Below are 18,226 nucleotides of genomic sequence, written 5' to 3'. Positions count from 1 at the left end.
TAGAAAAGAATGTTTGGTATGTTTAGATTGACCCATTCTATTATCACACATTTTATGAATACCTTGCTTAATCAGGAGTTTCAAACATCCAAGCAAATAAAAAGCTGCATCCTAGAGGTGATGAAAGGCTTATCGAAATAGCTGGTGTATTTAACACTTGACTCAAGGCTGCAAGGTAGCAAATGATAAATTGTTAGAATGTAGGTGCTCCTCTTTATCAGCTGCCTTTTGGGGCCCCAAAGGCAGGGCAGAAATTGTCTGAAATCAATCCATCAATATACTTTAGCAATCTGGGCAAAATGCTTGTCTACCCAACCCAAGAATAATTCCTCTAATCTGTTATTTGATGATGATGTATTTATTTTGTTACAATGTTTTCTATTATGCCTGTCAGGATATGAATCCTTCCAAGGTGGGCTTGCAAGTACAATCATAATGCATTTTAAATAAACCACAATAAACAGTATCAGGTACATATATGAAGTCATCAGGATCCGTTCCACAGGGCAGCTGGTGTTAGATGGCCCTGCAGCGGTGCCAGGGCATGTGGGGGGGGGGTGTTGAAGGGAGGAAAGGGGACAATTCAGCTGCAGCAGAATCTGAGACCTTCTTTTCCTCCCTCCCTCTTATATTAAGCACTGCTCATGGCATTTCTAAAAAATATATGAAGTGTTAAATCTGGTATATAAACATAAAGGTCTGAGTAAAATGTAGTTATCTCATGTGTTATTTTCAGCTCAAAGTATGCCTATGGTACATTACCTTCTGTGGGACAGTCCTGCGAGTCTAAAAACAAACTTAAATGTGTAGTATCCAGTTCTGTTTTAAGAAGGTGAGATTATATGTATTCAGTGCACAAGCGGGAGAGCATTCAGCCTGTAAGGGGGAAACTGAGAACAGAAACTGACCCATCTCAAAGCAAAGGTCTGGGTCCCCCATCCCCGCCCCCCCGGTAACAAGTCTCACAGCAAAGTCTGAAGACTTCCTGCAGGTGGTGAAACTGAGATGTGGCATCTCCAAAGTTTGCTTTGAGTGTTTCAGCTGCAAGGTAAAAGTCTTCTTGGCAGGCTAAGATTTGATGTTCAGATCAGATGGCTGAGGAATGGAGAGGGGGAGGAGTTGTGTCAATTGTCACCCATGATGTTACAGGCACTATCCAATAGGCAACCACGATAGAACCACATTTCCAAAAGCTCCCCAAGCAGCAATGACTCTGCCAGTTTCCCCAGCTACTAGGCATGGTGCTTTGAAAATGTAATGTCCCTGAAGCAGAACCACTTCCATGATGGAAGATATCTGGATCCTATATATAACAAAGATGCAGTAGCAGCAGCATTATGCTTTATCAGTGCTGGCTCCAGGTCTTCAAGGGCCCTCGGGCAAGACTAGGGATGTGCAAAAGTCACTTACCTTTTCAACGGGGTGATTGGCGGTGGGGGGGAGGTGCTCTGCACCTCCCCCCAAAATCCTAACCTCTGCAACTCTGTTGCAGAGCCGCTGGCCAGGTGCATTCGCAGACGTGCGGAGCCTGCGGACGCAAATGGCGGTGGCTATGGCGGCCGCCATTTGCGTTCCTGCTTTTTGCCATGATAGGCTACGTAAATATTACATGATAGGCTATGTAAATGGTGTAGCGGCCGCCATTTGTGCCCCTGTCTTTCGCCATGATAGGCTATGTAAAAATTTACGTAGCCTATCACGGCAAAAAACAGGAACGCAAATGGCGGCCGCCGTAGCTGCTGCCATTTGCATTCCCTTTTTTTGCCGTGATAGGCTATGTAAATTTTTATGTAGCCTATCATGGCCTCCACAGGGACACAAATGGCATTCCTGCGTTAGCCGTGATAGACTACATAAGTATTTACACAGCCTATCACGGCAAAAATGGGGAAGCGAATGGCAGCCGCAGACGCGGCCGCCATTCGCAAAGCAGCGCGAATGGCACCACGTAAGTGCTTCATTTCGCGTGCCTTTCGCGGGGTGGTGGGGTGGGGGGCTTCGTTCTGCCACAGATTTCGGGCCCCTGAATACACTGGCATTTGGCCTCACTGAGATCCATGGCAGAATTCTCTGACATCCCTAGGCAAGTCACCCGCAATGAGCCCCACCCCGCAGCGAGTCTACCATCTCACCACCATTACCACTGGGCCAGAGCAATAGTGCTGCTGCTGCTCCTCATTGTCTTTCTCATCTTTGCTACCACTTGCTTAACAGGCAGAGAGCCAGTGAGCAAGGAGGCCATGGTGTCTGTTGCTCCTCCTTCACACCACCACCGTTGTCTGGGCCAGAGCGAGGGGCAGGTGAGCAAGCAGGTTGCAATGGTGAAGAGGGGGAGCAGATCCAAGAGCTCTTGTCAGTGGGCCCCTGCTGGGGTGTGGGCCCTCGGGAGGTGCCCAACCATGCCTACCCTTGACACCAGCCCTGTGCTGTATAGATTGATTATCTGGAAAGGCCTGCCAGAGCTGGTAGAGTAGAGGGAGTAAACCAAGGCAGACAGATGAGCTTAGCCAAGAGGCAACCAGGTAAACTATTGAGACAAGGAGCAGCTGCGGCCATATGATGACAGCTTGCCCTTCATTGCCACCTCAAGACAAGCTGTTGAGAGTGAGCAGCTAGCCCAGAATCAGAATCTCCAAGGGTAGGGAACCTCTGAATCATGATCCAGAGCTGGACTGTGAGGCCTTAAAATACAGACCAAGGAGGTCCCCCAAGGCTACACATTTTCTCCCAAAGTTATGCCCTGACCTGATGATACTCCATTGTCAGTTCCCCCATGTTTACCTGCCTGGTCAGCATCTCTGCCTCTTGTTCCCCCAAGAGAGATCAGAGGCACTGACCAGAAGAGAGAGAGGCAGGCGAACATGGGAAAGCTGACCATACAGTGCGACACCTAGAGATGCTCCAGCCACTTGCTTTCTGTGGTCATGTGTGTGCCTTCCTGTTGGCTTTCCTCTCAGTCATCATTTCTGGGTGATTTATTGCACACTCATGATTGGCCACTCATGGAAGTTTGCAGTCCTTTACATGACGTCATCAACCTCCAGGATGTCTCCAGTGCTATTTCCTGTTTATCCCGCTTTCAGAAAGAATGGACATAACCTGGAATAAAAAAGTGGATACTGGCAGTGTGAAATGCCACCATAGCCCTATAATTTGGCCACTAGATGGTACTGTTTCACTGAAAACATAGAAAGCCCCCTAAGGCTGCTGAGAAAGGGTGTTTTCAATTCCACATCACATGTTCATCATCTAAAGGAGCCCATCCTAATTACACCACAGAAACAGAAAGTCTGGTAAGAATGTGGGATTTTCTCATAGGGTGGAGAAGCCCTCTGTCTCTCTCAGGGCAAGGTAGGCGGACTTTGCTTCCTTGCTGTGGGCAAAGAAACAGAGCCCATTATTCAGGACACAGCAGATGAATGGAATGTGTATGTATGCTCTGGCCCTCCCCACTCCGCTGCCGGGATGCAGATGCCAGACCTCTAGAAGGAAAAGAGGTTCCCTATCTCTACTTTATATTGCCAGGTGAAACCCCATTGGCCTCTGGTGTCACCTGATCCCTCCTCAACTAGTAGCTGCAACATTGCATCCAGCCATCTGAAGGCTGAGCTCAGCAGGCAAGCAGCGCCCTCTTCTGGCATGCTGCTGCAGTGAAAGAAGAACGTTGTTGGGTCTGAGAGCCTCATTCCTGAGACTCCGGGTGCCTCACAAGGTCCGTTACATGTCAGTGTTGTTGTCTTTAACCTGAGCTGGAGCTGGTTGGACAGAACTCAGCTCCAATGGCAGGACGGAGCTCTGTTTTCATGAATGCTGACAATTATTTCTTTAGACATTTCCTACGCTGCTTCCCTTTATCAATAAATTCAAAGTGGCTCACAGAATTACTAACAGGCATTAAAATAAAAAAGAATACGATAGTAAAACAATCCAGAAGTGACTACAAGTGCTATTGTATAATAAGAGATTAAAACTAGTTTAAAAGCAGGGGGAAGTAAAAGCATGAAACCACACCGAAAGCTTGGCAGAATAAAAAGGACTGAGTTAAAAGCACACCTAGCACTTGAAAGAGAAGGAGCAAAGCACTCCTGCTCAGTGGGGCTGGTGGCTCCAGTTTTGGTGAGGCTATGAATACGCTCTGGTTTTCAGTCAGAACCAGTCAGAACTCTAAAGGAGCTATCCAAGGTGCTGTGCAATGACAATTAGAGGCAGCCAGCTCATAATCTGTCCCCACCACCCCTGCACTGCCCATCCCAAGGGGTACCATGTTAGGCACCGGAAGAGTGTTGGACCCCACATTTCACATGGCATAGGACAGGGACTGGAGAACTGTGGTCCTTCCAGAAGTTCTTTGATTCAAACTCACATCAGCCCCATTCAGTATGGCCAATGGGCAGGGATGATGGGAGCTGTAGTCCAGGAACGTCTGGAGGGGCACAGATTCCCCACCCTTGGCACAGGCTCCCTTTCAAATGGGATGCTTTTTTCTTCACTTGTGCCAAAACATAAATGCTGCCTTTGTTTGAGGGCCACATCGCATATTACCAGGATGCCCTTCTATTCAATGAATACGAACCGTGCTTTGCTTTTATTTGCTACAAATGCCCTGTCAGATAGAGGTGAATATTGGCTGAATGCACCCCCACATTAAAAAAGAAAAGATGAGAAGACTTTCTCTGTGCATTTGAAGCTAGCGTATCATCAAGGATGAGAAGGCTAAGGTAGAAGCTTTTTTCCTGATGTGCTCCCAAGTGCAAGGAGATTTTAATTAGGGGGCGGCTCCACCAAATGTCTGATCCTTGCCCCCCCCCCCCCGCAACATCACCTAAATGCTTTTCAGTGGAATCGGTTGCACATTCAGCCAACCACTGTCAAGCACCAAGGAGTTCTTGGCAGCTGCACCTGCACATCGCCAACACTGAAAACTATTCTGGCTGAAGTGATGCAAAGTGGGATGGCAGTTCTGTCTCTGGTAGTAGATCTTTGATAACTCATCCACACAGAGAAATTATGATAAGGATGCAGCAGTCATCAACGTGCATAAAGGAACCAACCCAAATAAGCTGTTTCATGCCATTTACAGTACTCTTTTTTTTTTTTTAAGTGTTTACTATCACAGCAGTCCTGTGAGGAAGGTCATTTATTTCCATTTTGCAGATGGGGAACTGAGTCTTAGAGGCAATAGTGTGTCCAAGGCTATACAATGAGCCTACAGTAGAACAGGGAGTTATGTCTAAGGCTGTAATCCTCTGCCCACTTAAATGGATGCAAATCCCATTAAACTCAGTGGGGCTTACTTCCAAGTAGAAATTTATAGGATCCCAGTGTTAAGAGCCTTATCTGGGGTTTGTTAAACCTACCAGACTTTTTAATTTCTTGATAACCCAACAAAGTTATCCTTCCTTCACTTTCCCTAATATTACTATGCCCTCTAGTGGTCCTATCTATTGTTTTATATTTACTTGCAGCAGCAAGCGGGACAAAAGTCTTCCACTGGCTTCAGCTCCACAAAACTGAATTTCATTGAAATAAAATCATCCTGAAAGTTACAGCTGGGCAAAATGCACATGGATATCGGTTCCCTTCAAACTGGATGCTTCTTTCAGCTTTTCTGATAAGCACAGTGGAAGAATAAGGTAATCTAGCAGATATATTGTTCCCAATGTTACCTGGGGTACAGCTAGGTAATTTTAGACCCTGGACTTAATTTTATTTATTTATTTATTTATTTATTTATTTATTTATTACATTTATATCCTGCCTTTTTTCCTCCTAAGGAGCCCAAGGCAGCATACATAATCCTCCTCCTCTCTACTTTATCCTCACAACAACGACCCTGTGATGTAGGCTGGGCTGAGAGTCTGTGACTGGCCCAAAGTCACCCAGTGAGCTTCCATGGCCGAGTGTGAAGCACACAACTCACATTTCTCTTCTCTCCCCTGCCACTGCTGTTGTGTGCTTTACAACTGCTTCTACATTCCTATGTTAGAACAAAACCAGAACAAAAACCCTGTTTACCAACCCTGATATAAAAGAAGAACTGCTTTGAGCATGCACAGTTTTGCACTTTAAACTCACTTAAAGCATTGCAGTGTCACGGCCACAGGAATAAAATGGAGTTTGCTGCTGCTGCCGCCCTCAGGGCTGGTGAACTCCTGCTTCCTGAGGTGGGGCGACATGCTGCTGCTGCAGGGAGCCCAAGCTGCTGACCTGTGCCACTGTCAGGGTGGGAATATGAGCTGCCCTGCCAGCTGCCCTATCTTGCTCTGAGGGGCCCTTTTTCAGAGCGAGGCAATGCCGGGAGGGTGGCCCTGGAGACGGCCTATGCTTCTGCAGCACAGCTGGTCTCCAGGGTCACCTCCCCGCCAATGCCTCACTCTGAAAAAGGACCCCTCAGGGTTAGGCAGAGGCCTGGTGGTGGCAAGGGCAGAGGCTGCTCTGGAGACCTGCAATGGCTACTTTCATGCAGCAGCCCTGTGCCTGGCTTTGAGAGGCATAGGGCAGTGGCAGCGGTGGCATCAGGACTCCCAGCAGAGTGCATGCGGGAGCCGCCACCGTTTCCAGCCTGCCACCTGAGGCAGGGAATTCATCCTGCCTCACGGTGGGGTCATCCCTGGCTGCCCTGACGCTGAACACCTTTATTAGGGAATAAACACCATTTTGTTGCAGAAGGGGACAATATATATTTTAAAGTAAAAATAGCAAAATTAGCATCTGTAATCAGGTACATGCCTCCCCTGACTATAAAATTTTTAAAAATAACAAATAAGGATGCTGCAGTAGGCAGCGTCCGCCCCGGTGGGCCCCGACGTGCTCGTGTCAGCCCAGGTGCTGGTGCTGGGTGTGTTTTGCCACTGCCCCATCACCTGCCACTCTCTGGGTGGTCATGGGGGGGGGGTGCAGTCAGCCCTAAGGTCCAGCCCTAGCAGAATGTTATGTGTATAATGTGTATTATGTGTCTTGCTTTCTCTGCTCACAACGTTCCAGATTCTGGAATAACAGATGGAGGCTGCAATACTATATCTGCTTAACTGGGAGTGAGCCGCATTGAACTCAATGGCACTTACTTCTGAGTAGTCACGCAAAGGCTTGCACCGTTAGGCTGTCAAGAGCTCCAGCTCTGCTTTGAAAATATACTTAAACATATAGACTGATATTTTAGCTATCAGCTATACTATTTCCTTTCATCCACCAAGTAATTGGTAAGCGTTACATTTATGTCAGTGCCAGGTGTATGGTGAGGTGGCACCCCCAGCGCCCCCCAAGAAGGGCAGCTCCTCCTCTGACACCCTCAGCCTGCCTTCGACAGGTGGGCCGCAATGCACTGGGGAGGCCACCAGGAGGGGAGCGGAAGCTAACAGCAAGGCGGCAGCTGCAGCTCCCATGCTGGGAGGGGGAATTGTTGGGGGTCGTGGTTATGAGTGGGAGTTTAGGGTGATGCATCCATGCTGCCTCAGAGGCTGATCTCGCTGTTCTGATGCCAAGGGCCCATCGATCCTAGGTGGGGGCAGAGCATGCTTCTGACAAGTAGGTTGGCCAGGTGTCCTATTTTATGGAGGACACTCCTCTATTTGAAGAGCCGTCCAGTCAGGTCTGCTTTAAAGACCAAGAACCCTAAGAAGAGAGAGCCCAGGGGCCTTGAAGTGGCCCATCAACACTCGGCCCTTGGACAGTAAACTGAGCAGGCCCACAGGTCACCTGGCCACAGTCGTTCCTACTATGGGGTGATGTACTGTGTTTTTATTTAAATTATAATTCTGATTTCTAATTTTGAATCTATATGTATGAAGCACTATGTGCACATTCTGTGCACGTCTGTTTCCTCCTCTGTCCTCTTTTTTGGATGATGCATAAGTGGCCACCCTACTGACACAGTTCCTGGCCACCTTGGATGAGGCGTGGTCCTGCATCAGCTCTCCCTCCTCTCCCTGTGGCTCTGCCCCACTGGTGGCTCTGTCCCTGCTGCATCCAGCTTTGCCATTGCCCCTCCCAGGCCGTTTCTTTGTTTAGTATTAACTAGCAAACAGCCCCAGCTTCGCACAAGTTGGAATTGCCCTTAGTGTGATACAATGAAGCCTTCAAGCAAACTTACACAACTGTCAGAGCTGGACATATTGTGCTGGCCCCATCTGAGGGAAGCCATGGCCAGTGGCACCCCAAGGCACGGCCCTGCCTTGGTGCACCCCTATAGCCCCCTGAGGGAGGGGTCTGTCCATTCTGCTCTCCTGAGGGGGCCCCTGCCTCGCAGCAAGTGGGAAGGGACAGGCGTGTAATTCTGCCTACAAATCTCCAGTGGCTTCAACGGTATGGACTCCAGAGCCCATACTGGCTGAAGGTGTTTCTGTAGGCTTCAACCACACAGACACATTTTAATTAATTGATACATTTTAAAAACAAAATAAACCTGGGGTGCATACCCCTTGGGTCCCCTTGGTAGGTATGCCAGGTCTCAGGTGTCTTATGTTTCATGGACTTGGCGCTATGGTGGAAATGGATGGATAGACAGATATCCTCTTTTATTATTATAGATCACATTGATATCCCAGCATTGCTTCACGAAGCCAAGGCATTCTACATGGTCCCTCCATTTTATCCTCATAACAACCCTATGAGGTAGGTTAAGGCTGAGAGACAATGACTGGCCCAGGGTCACTCATTCTCCTTCATGGCTGAGGTATATACACACGCACACACTGTCAGCTATCAATCATATATGGTATTCTTGATAGGAGGCAGTACTTTGGCTCAGCCAAATACCATAGCACACATACAATTTGCTATGGAGAAACCACTAAAAACAATCCCCCAACCCACTGCCAAGGGTCACTATCATTATGCTATGAATCTCCACACTCCCACACTTTGAGACACGTTTCAGTTTGTTCTACTTACAGCAGCATTATTGTCCAAGGAGCAAACTGGAGCAAACTTTTGTATAAGAATATCCAGCACACAAGTTTTCCTTTCAAAACAATTTCCAGGAGAAGCAACAAAGCCCCGTATCAAAGAATTTTGCAGCAACCTCCATCTTTGAATATTAAGCCACAGAGTAACATCTGAAGATTGGCTTCTGCGCTTTTGGGAACAAAGTCCTGTTCTGACAGTTCATCAGACTGAGTGGGTCTGACATTCTTCATTTAAGAAAACACATATAATTCAATTTAATCATGGTGTTGTGGCAAAATATGTGCACTCCAGGACACCAGTTGCTACTCTCCCAGGCCATTAAGAAGCATGATCTGAAAACAATTGGGAAGGAACTTTCCATAACTCCAGATCTGACCCCAAAGGACTTGGATTTCAGTCTGCCATCCTGTAACGCTCATCAAGGCAGTCAGTTCTGCTTAGGAACTTGGACCAGCTGCTGATCTGCTTCTCAAGTCTACTTTTCCAGTTTTAAAATGGCACATGCCAATGTATTATAAATGAAAGACAGATAGGCAAAGTTTTATATGGTTATCCTTGGTCATTATGTGGGCTTCACCCATCCGCAACTCTGTAGCTCCTGGCCATGTGAACCTTTCCTCTCTGTTCCCCTTAAGTAGGGAAGGATGAATCTGTAAATGTCAGTTTCTCTTTCTCATTTTTCCCATATTAAGTTTGTTCCATCTCATTTCTGTATCAGTCTGCAATTCTTTTTAAAGAAGAGTCCATGAAAATTCATAAGAATTTCTATTTTTCTCTCTCTCTAATATATACATTTTTGTATGCAAGTTTGCCTAATATATGCATTCCTGTACACATGTTTGCCTAATCTGGTCATTTTTGCAAGCAGTTCTCCATAATATAATGTTGCATTATGCATTTTTTCATGAACATTTTTGTGTGAACATTCCCCGAATATATGCATTTTTGTATGCACTTTTTTGTTTGGAAAACTGCATCGCAAAGTTCTGAGAAGGGTGAATACCCAAGGAAAATGGCATTCTCGTTTGTATATTGATCTGGGAAGTGTGAAATTGGTAAGTTCAGTTCATTCAATGCGAACTGAATGAAATTCTCACCCATCCCTACCTGCAAGGTGCCAGTAGCACAAATCATCTGTAAAACAATGCTAAACTGGCATATTTTATTCAATAAAACTATTTTTGTGCATCTGTGTTCTGAGGAATCCTGAAGTTCCTTTGAAGCTTATGAGAAGATCAAACATGGTGGTCACATTTCCCTAAAAGAAAGCTTGCCCACCACAACTGACCATCCTTTGTAATGTTCACTTGAAGGAAAGTGTTGAATGTGCTCTAGAGCCATTCAGGCCTGGTCATAGCCCTCTGTGAATGGAGCATGTTCCTTAACATCTTTCCCAGAATCCTGTGCAATAAACAGGGGGTCCATGGCTGATACACAAAGATTCCTCAGCTGACAAGTCAGTGTAGAAAAGGTTATTTGGAGCTTGGAAGTCAGATGGGATGCCATCCCACTTCTTTTCAGGTGGTGTCTGACCTAACCAGCCCTGTTCCTCCTCCTCCCTCCATACTGAAACCAACCCACTTTCTTGTTTCTCCCACTTTGGAGATTGACTAGAGCAGCCTTTCCTCCAGCTGTTTTGGATGACAACTCCCAGCATTCCTGACCATTAGCCATGCTGGCTGGGGCTTATGGGAGTTGACATCCAAAATATCAGGAGGGCACCAGGTTGGGGAAGGCTGGAAGATTTGAAACCAGTGCACTAGCCAGCTAACCTTTCAGGATAAGGCCTCTGCGTTATACTGAACATTGGCACTACACTTTGCCCATGAGAGAACCTTAAATCCAACAGTTGCCTCTCAGTATTCCCATATAATGATCAGGATCTATGCTGGCACACTGGGGTGGGGATGAGGAACCCCTCCTCTAGACTTTTGGTTATTTTCTACTTGTTTCTTTCTGCCTAAAAAACAGACCACCTATGAGGCAGTGTTCAAATCTCCTTGTCTTGGAAAGTGAGTCTATCCATCCATCCATCATTCAGTTTTGTCTTGCTGAAAACAAATGTTCATAATTAAGGAAGCAAAGTAAAAACAAAAGCTGTTTGCAAGTTTTTACTATTGACATTTTCTAGTCAGTACACTGGAAAAGCAAACATCGTCTTCCAAAGAGTCAACTTTATTAGAAATGCCAGAGATGGGCATACAAAGGGCGTTCAGCATGTAGACAGCTGTGAAAGGGCCGATGCTCTGAACTGCTGTTTGTGAAGGTCAGAATGTATGATGAGATCAGTAAACTCAGAGAAAAAGAATCGAGAGAGCAAACATTTGTGGCTTTTAGGTCTTAACTATAATGATGACAACGACGACGACAAGAGTTATCAAAATGTGACACAAGCCAAGACCTTCAAGGGAAGGCCAGGCAATTGTTTAAGGAAAGACTGGGTGTTAAACCTCCTGCGGTACTTCTGCTTTGGTGTGTTTTGGAAGGACAAGGAGTCAGAAAGCTAATCATCCCTGTCCAGCATTTTCCCTGTCAGTGTAACACGCAGAAATGCTACCCCAAAATGGAAAATCTGATTGTTGACGGTAGATTCCAAAGTCTGTAGATTAGGGGGAGAAATCCTGAAGGGACTGTCTGGACTCTGTAAAGGATCTTGAACACCCTTGCTGATGCAGACACTAATATTGTCAATCAGACTACAATACTATACTCACTTGCCTGGGAGTCCCACAGTACTCAGTGGGGCTTACTTCTGAGTAGACATGCCTAGGATTGGATCACACTGTCATTGACCCATCTTGGCATGGCCAGGCCTCAGCCATGCAGTGAGTTTCAGAAATAATCCAGACACACCAAATTATTTTCTAGTGTGGGGGAATCACATTTACATTTTTTGCCTAAAAATATTTCAGATGCAAAAAGTAACATGGTTAGCACCTCAGTCACTACTTTAGCTAAGCACATGGCATTTTCTCCAACTAGGAAATATGATGGCATGGATAACTTCTATAATCCTCCTGGGAAAGGCTTTTGCTTTTTTTTAAAGAAACCTTTGTCCATCGGCACCTACTGGCCTACTGTTGGCCTTTCAACAGTTGGAAAGCCAATGCATGATGGTCCTTACAAAAAGGGATAGTTATAAAGCACAGAAACCACCATGGCTTATCCTTACAAGTGGGCCAGAATATGGAGTAGTCATGGAGCTGGTTGGATATGAAAAGTTTTCCTTTCCCTTGGTTCTCCCAACTCTATGTAAGGGCTGCATTAGAAACTATCACACATAAATAGTGTAAAAAAAGAGTGGAGATTAGATGACAGCGCATCCCCATTGAGTATTCAATAGGCAAGTTACAAGGCAAAGTTATCACAGATCACTTTTGCAGTCGGCCTGGAGATATTTGTCTCGGACTCTGCTGACATTAATTAGGATATTACAAATTGGAAAATCCAAGAGCTGAAAGATCCTTGATTTGGTAGCTTACAAAATGTGCTTGCTTTAGATCCATCTAAAGTGTGTGTGTGTGTGTGTGTGTGTGTGTGTGTTTCCCTTCCAGTTTTGGATCTTGTAGGTTTTGAGATGAATGCTTTGATTCTGATATCAGATGTTGTGTTATAAAGTGCTCTTAGTGAAACTCCAGATAAGAGGTTTAAAAAGTTGTAGGTCACAGGAGCAAGTCTACTTTTCTAGACTAGGATGCCTTCCTCTCAAATCTTGCAACTTAAACACTGTTTTCTGTCCAAACACATTTTGAATGATGCAGGCCCCAAACACTGCCTGGGCATGACATTCCTCCAACTCCATCATTCTTCAGGAACCACTTTTTGAAGGAGACTCAACATTTCTTCCGTGTCTTTACAACTTTACTGTAATACCTGACTGGAATCCCAGAGGACCCAATGAGATACACATCAAACAAGTAGACAGTTCCTGCTTCAAGCCCCCTGATGGTTTCTGTCGTCACTGCCCGCTGTAGATTGAGATCATGGAAGTATTTGCACAGCACCTTGTCACCTTTCTGCCTCAACTCAGGTCCTGAGCACCTGTCGGCATTCCTTGTTTCCATCCAAACTTGGTCCTCCTCGATCTGCTTCTTGTAGACGCAATATTTGCTCAGTTGCTGGGTTCCTAGCCAGGCGATGGTGACTGAATCACAAGTTCTCAGCTTGCTGAAGGACTTGATTTTTAAGCTGTCCGGGAGAACTGGGAAGAAAGCCTTGTGGAAGACAGAGGACACTTGAATCTTCATGGAACCATTGGAAGGCTCTGTGGACCTCAGGTGCACCAAGTATCTGTCGCCCAACCGTCCCTTCAGCATAAAGTGTCTTAAGCCGGCAAAACTCTCGGACATCAGCACCTGCCCATCCCTAGATATTTCAACTCGTATTTGGCCACTGCAAGACTGGAAGGCAAACTGGACCTGCCTGTGCCTTGCCTGGTACTGCAAATAGTAGGGTTTTTGTTTCCTCCCATCCAAGGTGAGTTGAATCACTTTCCCGTCCTTCAGGTCAGTAACCTTGGGCTCAGGTTCTTCAAGAGTTCGGGCAAAGGTGCCCGTATAGGCAGTGCTGGCATTGGAGAGGAAGTTGACCACAAAAACATCAAAGTAATACTGAGTGTTGGGAGAAAGGTTGGGCACGGTGTAGGTGTTCTTAGTGCCCACGCATATCTGCCTCACCTCTCCATTGCCAGCTTTGCTAATGATGCTCAATTCACTGTTGGACAGTATCGCCAGTTGCTGAGGGTCCAAGATATAAGGGGGGAGGGAGAGCGCGAGCGCTTGCAGCGATTTCATCCCAGACGATCTTATCGCTGTTTCTGCTGCGCATAAGCTCTTGTAGTTGTGTTTTTCATTCATCAGGAGACAGTACTGGATGTGTTCTTTGTACTGCAGGGCTGTAGGACTGTGCTTCCAAGCCAGAGTTACTGTGTTGTGGCCAATGCCAATGACATCTATGCGTGGATCCATCGGGAGTTCTGGATACAGGTGGTCAGAGGTTGTGTCAGTGGTTAGATACACTGTAATATGGGTGTCTCTTTCCATGGATAGGAATTCAAGCATATAAACAGCGGAATAGTAAGATGTCCCCATGTAGGTTTCCACAGAATTGCCTCTATAGCTATAGAGAGTAGACACCATCTTTGTGGTCTTCTGAAACTTTATGGCTTCCTGAATGTCCAAATTATCTGTCAATGAAATATAGACAGGTGAGATACTTGCAGTCAGCCTTGAGGGGAGGGAAAAGGCATCAGTTGACCTAAGTAATAGATAGCCATCCTGTGGCATGGATGCCACTAATGTCACAGGATCTGTGGGCCTAGCTATGGTACAGAGTCAGGCCTGCACTCCTGCCTGCCTCGCCAAGCTACGCCTCTGCCCAATCTCTGGCTCAATAGACAGGTGGCAAAAGGTTACTCAGGCATTGGGGCCCTAGATGTACTATAGTGCACCGCCTCATGCTTTGGACTTGGGGCATGGTTTGTGGCAGACTTGTTGAAAATGTTTGCCATCTTGGATGTACACCCCATTGCTGAGGGCTGATTCTGACCCAATGGCTTCTACCCTAAGATACGTTAAGGGTGCAACCCTATGCATCTGTAGACAGAAAGAAGTCCTATAACTCCCAGCATTCCCCAGCCAAGGGAATGCTGGGAGTTGTGGGACCTTTTCCTATCTAAACATGCATAGGATTGTGCCCTAATTAAGAAAGTTCATGGAAGGAAAATTTCCCATCCCCTCCACCTCCCTGCAGCCAGGACATCCCCTGAAAGGCCTCTCCGGAGGGCCTGAACAATGTGGGATGGGGCACAGGTGGCTGCAGGAGGGAGAAGGGGGTGGGAAAGTTTCCTTCATTGACCTGCCCTAATCTAACTTATTCTGGAGTTTCCTTTTAACGAGAACCAGTTCAGGACCAGCGTTATTTTCATCAGTAGATTTATATCAACCAGGGGTGGGGAACTTGTGGCCCTCCAGATGTTTTTGTCCTACAGCTCCCATCAGCTGTAGCCAACATAGCCAATGGTGAGGGATAATGGGAGCTGTAGTCCAACAACATCTGGAGGACCACAGGCTGGCCACCTCTGATATAAACAGTAGGCCAAATGTTCTGTTACAGGGCAGGATGAACTGTTTTGAAAGTAGGGGTGGGGAACCTGCCCCCCCATGTTTTGGACTCCACCTTCTATCAGCCCCAGCCAGCATGACCAATGTTCATGGATGATGGAAGCTGTAGTCCAACAATATCTGGTAGTGAGACCCAGGCCCCACCATCTGACTCACTGTGTCACTGTGGTAGCTTGCCAGAGGTAGAAGGAGCTTGCCTCTCTTCTCTGCTTGAGCACCACCATGGATGCAGCTACAAGGTCAGTAAGAGTCAGGTGACATGAGAGTTCATGTCGCCTGGGTTCACATGTCTCTATAAAGCTGCTGGCTTTGGTAAGGCTTCGCAATATGAGCAATTTGTCACACAAAATGCTCCTCCCAATCACCCTCAAGACCAGCCTTCTCCAAGCTGGTGCCCTCCAGAAGTTTTAGATTACAACTCCTGTAATCCCTAACCATTGGTCATGTTGGCTGGGGCTGATGGGAGTTGCATTCCAAAACATCTGGAGGGCACCAGCTTGGGGAAAGCTGCTCAAGGCCATCAGTCCTGACACAAATATCCCAGGGTTCTCTTCTGTCGTCCGGAAAGTTAAATAAAGCTGAGGAATGAATCAATAATTTTGAATGGCTAGGGAACACTTGTGACATTTGTGAATTTTCTGGCAATGTCTGTTAATGTCTTACCATGTGCTTCTTTCCCAAGGTAGTTTGCGGAAGTCTTGTGGACCTGTATATTCCACTCAATGGGGACGTCGCATGGCATCACTGTCACTGTGAAAGGTGCAGATGTTCTGCCTTCCTCTAAAACAAAATAGTACCTGGAAATGAAGTGATACATAGAGTGTGTAAGAGTGTTGAGGATCGTTTTACATCACAGGCTTCCAGCAGAAGAGACGCCTAGCAAGCCAGAGAAGACACCTGGAGCTCTGCTCCACTCTTGTAGATGCTGACAGCGTTATTCAGCTGACACGTCCCCAATGGACCACTCACTTTGGTCATTCCATTTGCCTCCTACAGCGTTGGCTTTTGAAACTATCCTTTACGCAAAGCACAGAAGGGCCCCTGGATGAGGCAAAGGGCCTGGCTATGATGGAGAGTGTGGGCATCAGCAATGGCCATATTGGCTTGGGGATGATGGGGGTTGTAGTACAGCACATCTGGAGGGCACCAAGTTGGGGGAGGCTGGTCTTGTCAATTTGTATAATCTGGTCCTACAGTTGTATGTCTCATTTGTATATTTTGCAATGTGTGTGTGTTTTATGTTGCTTTGAATGTGTATTTTCCTATGTGAGTAATACATTAAAAAATGCAAGCCTTTAAACATACTCATAAAAGGGAATTGATTTTGTATGTTTGAAACACTGGTACTTGCAGAATCAATCAGTGAAATTCTACCAAGAATTAAATCATATATTTCTACATGTGCGATCTGCAACAAAATATTATTTATTTATTTACAATATTTATATACCACTCCAAAATATTGCAGAATATCCTCTTTTGTATTTTAGTGTTGTTAGCAACTGTGAACACTATTTGTAGCAGAAGGTTGGATATATATTTAATAAATACATACATAAATAAACAGTCCCATCCTCATTCTCAAGAGCTTCGGTACCCAAGGATGGCACAGAATTAATCTTTTATTTTGACAGCTGTTTCTCTTTCAAAATCTCAAATCCATTAAAAAAAAATCATATAATTTAATAGTGTGGCTATAGTATTTACCATGGGAGGAAATGAAAGGACATATAAGGCTGCCTTACCTTTTTGGTATATCCTTGAAGATGTGGATTGTGGTTTCCTTGCCATCTGCGAGAATCAGTGTGTGATAAAAGTGGAAGAGATCACTCTTGAAGCCTTGCTGTAAAGTACTGGCCACCTCCGCAGAATTACAGAAGCACAGGGCCAAGAGAAGCCAGGAGGGCAGGCAAGGCTGGCCTCTCGCCATCATCCGTGCTACAGGCCTGGGAGATGGTAATAAAAGGCTGAATACACTTTCTTAAATGGCATGCATTACCAATCAGCAGTTATAGAACTGCAGATGACAAATAGTCAAGCTTTATTTGCATTTGGTTTCGCATCTATATGCTGCCCTCTCCTGATATTTTTGCCCTATGCCTTCCCTCCATATTAGTTTCACATCAGTTGAGAATCCAGTTACAGGAGAGGTTGGCAACTGATACTATCTGGGAAAATTCTAGCCCTCTGAGGGATGCCACCTGACCTCTCCAATTGCCAAATCCACCAGTGAAAGACTAAGAGCAGAGTGGTTGGATAGGGTCAAGCCGTTTTGGATACTGGTAGTTGGACACTTGGTGTCCCCACTCCACACACATATACACACTTCCTTGTCGTAGGGAACTTAAAACAAAAATTCGTTGCTGATCAGGGATCTATAGGAAATTGTGTCACTCATTATTAATGATGGCATGGACACTGTCCAATAGGTACTCTGTAATCACATTCGAGACAGTGCTGTAAATCACAGTGGCCCTATTTGCTGGCTGCATTTTCTATTCGACCTGGGAAAATGTGATCTTTCTGAAATGGAAGCACTTCCTTGAGGGAAGATGTCTGGACCCCAATAAAGTCACAATGACTGCACAGCTTTTGCTGTATAGACTGGTCATGTGGAAAGAGCATTGTTTTAAATGTTAAGAGAAGAGGGTACAGGGTAAAGCAATGAGAATACAGGTCAGACAGGGAAAGCTGCCAAGTTTGGAAACGGATTATAGCTGCAGAACAAAGTGTCTGTAGGCAGGGGGTGCTCTTAGAACATTCTCTGTTTGGGGAAAAAAAGCCTCTTTAAGCTGATTTTTAGCAGTATATAGAAAGGAAATTGGAGCATTTGATTAGTGAACAATGATAACAGAGAGCAGAAAGCTGTAAATATTCAAAGACAGAGAAGCCACTTTTGTTACTTTTTACAGCAATATGTTTTTGGTTGGTTTTTTTCCCAATAAAGATCAGTAGCTCAAAAAGCCACGCACCATTACAATTTTGGTTAACGTTTCTATCTTGCATCTGGTAGTTATCTTTGCACTGCTTCTGAATTCATAATTCTACTCTTTGTCAGGGATGTTTCCTAACAGCTAGCATATTTCATCAACTGATAAATATAACACCACATTCTATTAAAGTGAGAGTATTCAGGTTTTTAAATGCCTTGGTAAAATTTAAAGCTGGTAAATAAATGGATCATAATGTATAAAAAAGAA

At 45.6% G+C, this 18,226-nt stretch overlaps 1 protein-coding gene across 1 annotated transcript; it reads right to left on the bottom strand.

Annotated features, from left to right (window-relative positions):
- Positions 1 to 12,737: 12,737 nt before the first annotated feature.
- Positions 12,738 to 16,959, bottom strand: LOC146350647 (protein NDNF-like). The gene is made up of 3 exons (XM_084841882.1): positions 16,772 to 16,959; positions 15,690 to 15,823; positions 12,738 to 14,089 (listed from the first exon to the last, which is right to left on the bottom strand). The coding sequence occupies exons 1-3, from the start codon at positions 16,957 to 16,959 to the stop codon at positions 12,738 to 12,740; spliced, it is 1,674 nt and encodes a 557-aa protein (XP_084698008.1).
- Between the last annotated feature and the right edge of the window lie 1,267 nt (positions 16,960 to 18,226).

The sequence above is a fragment of the Heloderma suspectum genome, chromosome 3, assembly GCF_057233095.1.
Source record: "Heloderma suspectum isolate Gila_16-S chromosome 3, 16-S_ref, whole genome shotgun sequence".
Lineage (NCBI taxonomy): Eukaryota > Metazoa > Chordata > Lepidosauria > Squamata > Helodermatidae > Heloderma > Heloderma suspectum.
Note: the sequence above shows the minus strand (reverse complement) of the source record. Positions and strands in the feature narration are given on the sequence as shown.